Here is a 6,101-nt window from a genome sequence, read left to right as displayed (position 1 = left end):
AATAAAATCCACACACAAAAAACAAGTAACTGGCAATGCTAGTTAACCGGCCAAATAATAATATTAATTCAACCTGAAAAACACAACAAAAATGTCGAAAGAGTGAATTGAATTATTTCCTAAAACTCGATGTCAGATAAAGAAAGATAATAACATCTGAGCAAAGTTCAGTATGAGTAGTGTATAAAAAATCCCTGAAACTAAAACATCACTCAGTTTATTCACTCATTATAATATGACAAAAGCCGTATTTATACAGTAGTTTTGACCTGTTATTGAGAAAAATGTACATCAGAGAACGAGTGCTGACAATTAAATATTGCAACATCACATGCGATAAACGGACGAAAAATAAAACAAATATACATCGGACACAAAGCTTTGAGAAGAAAAACGGATTCACAACAGCCGTGCGACGGTGAAACTGCGGGACACACAGGTTTTAAATAAGTCGCGCTCAACTCTCATCTGCAGCACGAAGTATAAATTAAATCAATATGTAACATCAATATATACAGCTTCGCACTTCGTATACTGCCCATTCCCCGTCAGAGGGAACAAGGAAGCTTTGCTAAGTCCATGAAAGTGCAAATTCCAAGTATATATCTTTAACACGAAATTCTGTCATTGCTAAACATTAAAGGAAAAGTTCCTGTCGTCCTCAATATCCACTTCTTGATCTGAATCGTCGGAGATTTCGGATTCCATTTCTTCCTGAGACACAGGCGACGAGGAGCAGTGGGATCTGCTTAGGACGATTTCTTTGTTTTTCTGCTCGTGATTTAAGCTAGCATCTTTTCTCTGATCGCAGCGACTCTCGGAACTGTCGATTTCATCTCGTTTGCCCCCCTGTGTGGTTTCCTGTAGAAAAAAAATCACATACCGTTTTAATTTTTTTTAAAGCTAAACCTGCAAATTCCTTCGCTGTTTAACATAAGCAAAGTGACAAGTAATGACTGCCATTACACATCTACAGCAATGTGAATATTAATTATTCAGTTAATAATTTAAACTGCCATAAATCATTTTACACGTAAATTATTTGCCTGTACAGTTTCTTACGGGTGGTCTCTTTTCCTGAAATGCTTTATTATCAATGTATATTTTTAAGGACCAACCTGCTTGAGACGGCGCCACTTTGCTCTACGATTCTGGAACCAAGTCTTTACCTATAAACAGAAACAAACATAATAAATATTATTATTATTCAAATCAAGTCTGTCATGTGTATATAGAACAATAGAATTCTCCCTTGCATATTTAATCAAATCCAAAAATACAAAATAAATCCGTAAAGAGTATGCGTATGATTGACTGTTCGGTAACCCTGTACGACTTGTAGACTGAAGCTGTGCCTGAATCGGCTGGTGCGAGTGCCACTGGTCCTGTGCCATTGGAAGGAGTGAGAAAAGCAGCTGAGCTGGATGGCTGCGGTCTTTAATAATCCTGCATGTGTGCCTTTTGTGTGCCTTTGTAAAGGGGCACGGGCTGCGTGTAGATGTGTTGTGAGCTGAAGGGTGTCGCAGTGCTTTACGTACTTGTGAGGAGCAGGTGCTGTACCTGGGTGTGATGCAGCCAGCGGGGATGGACAACATTATTATTAATGATAATATTATTATTACTGTTGTTGTTTTTGTTATTATTACTAATAATTATAATAATAATACCAATTATTATTATTTAATGATTTTACTATTATTATTCCATCTCAAAGTTTGTACACTGATGGCATACGTCATACAGTTTGCATATTATTTTCACTCTATGCTAAACATTTTTACGTTTTTTGCTTTTATTTCCTGTCCTTGCATCTTTTTTGGGGGGAAATTTAATTTCTTATAATATCGAAATAATGCATCGATTTACATGGTAATTGCTTAGTCTGCCAAACTGTTCACAAATTGGCTTCAGTAAAATGCACATTGGAATTAGCTAAATACCCGATTAAATACATAAATCATGTGTATTATATTCCATTCATGTGCCAAGTGCACTGTTCAGATTACAGTTGAATGAAACATACACAACGCCTGTTGCACGTTCAGTCAAAATAATGAACCTAAATTAGAACATCTTCCCCATATCAAAGAAAATGTGCTAATCCTTAAGGCAAGTATTACAATAAACAACAGCACTGCAAAAAAATGCCATCTGAAAAGTTCAAACTACCCAAATTAACGATTTCAAGCAATCTACACGTATCTAAATGGTTAGATTTGAGCAAATGCATGTTTAAGCAGATGAGTGGGATCATGAAATTAATATTTCGCTGCTATCCATGTTATTCCTTCAGTACTCTGTAATCTTTGCAAAAGAAATCGGAAAACGTGCCTAACTTTTTTCTCAATTGTTTTAATAAAAGCATTTCGTGCCATTCAGTATCTTTATACAGTTATTAAACGTACGGGTCAAGTTTTCTGAGCCCACTTTTGTCAGTATTGGGTGCAAGGAAGGAGTCAACTTTAACAACACAGCACTCCACCATTCCCATCACGCCTGATTACACCTGCGGGTTTGTGAGAACGTCAGTGAATCGCTTAATCCACAGGAGATTTTACAACCTCCACACTGTCCAAAATGCTGATATTATTTTACATTTTTCCAAAAACAGAGTGTCATGAGTTAAATTAACCCGTTTTCGATGTCTTAATATTTACTTCGTTCAACAAAAGAACCCAATGTAGTATGAAAAAAAATGTTCTCGTTTGAAAAGGTCGGTTCCAATTCACCCGCTGCTGACTGCATTTGTGCAGACCAAGTCGAAGCTCTCCTGCACTCCACAATGGTCTGAACCGTGCGGCACTGTCAACCCCGGACGATGCGCCGCTTACCTGTCTCTCGCTCAACTGTAACATTTTTGCCAGTCTTTTTCGTTCAGGCGGTGACAGGTATTTTTGTGTCTCAAATTTCTTTTCCAGCTCAATCGTCTGATCATTTGAAAACCGGACTTGTCCTCCTTTTCTCTTATGAAGTGGCCTCTGAATGAAAGGTGTCCAGAGAAGCGGTTTCCCTGATAAAGACAGAGATATAATAATATTACTATAAATCGAATGCAAAATAAATGGGCATATTATATTTTTATCAGACTAAAGTTTACTTACTATAGTGGCTTTAAAAGAGACAGAAGGCGATTTGCAGAATAAAGCAGTTGACAATACTATAACACTGACAGCCGCATTAACCATAGGAAGCAAGGCAAGAACAAAAGAAACGGTTTATCAAAAATACATATTTTACCGTCCCAGGCATGTTTCAATTTATACATACATTCATTCACAAACTGTATTGCCCCATGTGATTACATTAAAACTAAGAAGTGAAATAGGACACCCCAATCTATTACAAGACTGTAAAAGGAAGCCTATAAAATTTTAATTTTTAACAACCCAGATATCTGCAGTTATAATAAAGGCAACAGTGAAAAAGTCTTCGGACTGTCGCACGCACACATTTGACCGAAGAACACTCAACAAGTGCCACAGTTCGCCTGTGGCAACGTTTCCGTCAATGTGTTTCCTGTTGGTCTATCTCGTAAGTGCCTTATATTTCCTTCTGCTCCATTATTAGACTCGCTGAAGGAGCATTAAAAACTGTTAGTTTTTGATAATTAAAACGCTAACTTCTACACTGTGATTTTTAAGGTTTCTTTCTTTTTTTCGATACACAATACTTCGAAGTTCATAAATAAATACCATGTCAACTATTTGTTAAACTGTATACACCTGTATCCCAATAAAATTGTAAATAAACAGCTTTTAAAATATGCCATTTTTACAAAGTGATTTACCTGTAATAATAGTATAACTTATTTTGGACTATGTGTCAAATACTGAACGATACGCGGTTTGTCTTGTGGTATACAAATATACCACATACTTCCCACACACAAGTCTTTTGCACCCGCTAGAACAAAAAAAATGTTCACTGAAAAACCAATCTGAAAACTGTTTCTTAAAGTAACCTCTCAATATTGTTAATGTTTGCTTTAGAGATAGTAACGAAAGTAATCGTTAAAGCAATTTGAAAATTTGCATTTGAAAGTGCTTTTCTATATGTGAGTCACCGTTTTGAAAGTGTGCAATGATTTTTGTGCAAAGAGCGCTTGCGTCAGTCTTCTTTTGGTGTTCTGCACAAGACCTTAAAAATAGGAAGCAACTCAGTATTTTAGCTACCATAAAGTTACATCCCACACAGAGGAAATGAACAATATCTGAAAAACGGATCCCGGCTATCAGAAGTCGAGTGTTTCCTGAATATGTCTGTATTGAGGATGTCGATAAAATAATCAGCAGTGTGCACGACTCCCGGGGAAGAGCCTGCTAGAAGCAGCCAGGAAAACATTTAACAGTTTCTGAAACCAGATTTACTCCTATCGAGAGTTCAAGATTTCCTGTATGAACGGAAAGGGTCAGCCTCTGCTAAGCATGGGCCGGTAACCCGCGTGAAGCATACCGCGGTGTTGTGAAAGTAAGCAGTAAACTCCTTACATAGTAAACGCATTGAAGAAGAAGAAGAAGAAGGAGAAGCTTAGAAGAACATTTTTTAAACAATATTCTCGAACTTACTACAACTTAAGAAACACAAACAAAGGCAGAACAGCATAACGGATCTTTTCCGTTCATTCCAATAAATATACAGACAGAGTTCAGAACAAAGTTAATCGTAATAGTTTATAAAGTTTAACTAAAAGCACATACGATTTTCACAGTGATGATACTTAAACTGTAAAACACCACATTAAGAAAGACAAACTGATATAAAAATGACCTTAATACTTTTTTGGGTTTGAATTGGGCAATGCTTTCACAATTACGAAGAAGGTAGAGTGTATACATGACTCCTCATGTGCGTATAAACGTGTTGCGATAAACTGGTAATCAAATACATAATAATTACTTTACAAAACATGCATCGAAAATAAATTGTACCATACAGTTCCCCATTCAGAGAAAACTAGGGAATCGGTTGGCTATGCGTCCTCTCCTTGGACACCGCATCAATTTAAAGTGCAAACCTAAGAAAACAATTCAAGCAGTCTGACATACTTACCCAAAGAGTCGTGCCTGATTAGCGCGTGGGCATAGTCCCCCATGCTCCGTGGGAACGGGTAAAGGGAGCTGGTGAAAGCGCTGTTGCTATAGGGTGCAGTCAGCGCTGCAGGGTGAGAAAAAGCCGGGTGTATCGGGGTAGGCTCGTAGATCGGAGTCCTGTATGGGGACACCAAACTAGTAAAAGATGAATTGGGAGAAGGCAGCGTAGGCGTCGGAACCACCGGAGCAGAAGATGAGCTCGCACTCCTACCAAGAATGTCGTCAATGTAAAAAGGAGTCGGGTGCACTGGCTGCACCGGAGTCGGTGCGTAGAGAGGAACGTTCATGCTCATAGCCGAAGAGGAAGGGTGCTGGTACTGCATGCCTCTGCCAAATAAGCCGTTCTCTTCCCAGTCCAACAACTGATGTGAGCTTTCTCATAAACTGCAGTTACGTGAGACTGAAAAGTCATCAAATCCCACCGCTTTAATGAGCAGACCTCCCTTTCTAGCTGGGTATCATTATGATTATTGGCATGTGTCCCTCCCATACTGATATGTAAGTTTCGGCAGTGGGCGGGGACAGTGAAGTCTGTCAACTTCCTGCAGGTAGAGTCTCTCTCTCTCTCTCTCTCTCTCTCTCTCTCTCTCTCTTGCTCGCTCGCCTGACTTGCATACGCGGTTCAGATTACTGATGGACCACAGTCTCCTGCTGTCTCAATCCACATTCCCATTGATCTCTTTATAGCCCAGTGTGACAGGCAGATGCAGTTACAGTGATCATAATGAGATTGCTAACTGGCTTCTATTGAACACCTTGCGGAAACAGCCCTCCGCAACTGTTTATTAAATGTAACGTTGTTTCCATGCATTTTCAAGGATGATTGGACTAATAATGACAAAACAGAACAGCATTTTAGATGTTGCTTCAATTGATTTATATTATACGAATGTGCACCACTGACTGACTAATCGGAGGCAAAAATATACACAAGGTGAACTGATAGTATTGCAAACTGTCAGTAATCCATCTATCTATCTAATCCCACGCAAACTCCACACTTTAACGGTT

The 6,101-nt window shown here is 38.5% G+C and overlaps 1 protein-coding gene across 1 annotated transcript; it reads right to left on the bottom strand.

Moving 5' to 3' along the window:
- Positions 1-201: 201 nt before the first annotated feature.
- On the bottom strand, positions 202-5,571 carry hhex (hematopoietically expressed homeobox). The gene is made up of 4 exons (XM_028795359.2): positions 5,050-5,571; positions 2,832-3,010; positions 1,119-1,169; positions 202-861 (listed from the first exon to the last, which is right to left on the bottom strand). Exons 1-4 carry the CDS (start codon positions 5,411-5,413, stop codon positions 631-633), a joined length of 825 nt encoding a protein of 274 aa, XP_028651192.1. The 5' UTR covers positions 5,414-5,571; the 3' UTR covers positions 202-630.
- Between the last annotated feature and the right edge of the window lie 530 nt (positions 5,572-6,101).

The sequence above is a fragment of the Erpetoichthys calabaricus genome, chromosome 2 (assembly GCF_900747795.2).
Source record: "Erpetoichthys calabaricus chromosome 2, fErpCal1.3, whole genome shotgun sequence".
Lineage (NCBI taxonomy): Eukaryota > Metazoa > Chordata > Cladistia > Polypteriformes > Polypteridae > Erpetoichthys > Erpetoichthys calabaricus.
The sequence above is the reverse complement of the archived record's forward strand: the minus strand, read 5'-3'. Positions and strand labels throughout refer to the sequence as shown.

What these genes read in the sequence shown, in the direction of transcription:
- hhex (XM_028795359.2), bottom strand. Translation starts at nt 5,413, where the DNA reads ATGCAGTACCAGCACCCTTCCTCTTCGGCTATGAGCATGAACGTTCCT. An exon ending in AATCAGGCACGACTCTTTGG is followed by an intron (nt 3,011 to 5,049) that starts GTAAGTATGTCA and finishes TGTCTTTATCAG; the next exon opens with GGAAACCGCTTCTCTGGACA. An exon ending in AGTGGCGCCGTCTCAAGCAG is followed by an intron (nt 862 to 1,118) that starts GTTGGTCCTTAA and finishes TTTTTTCTACAG; the next exon opens with GAAACCACACAGGGGGGCAA.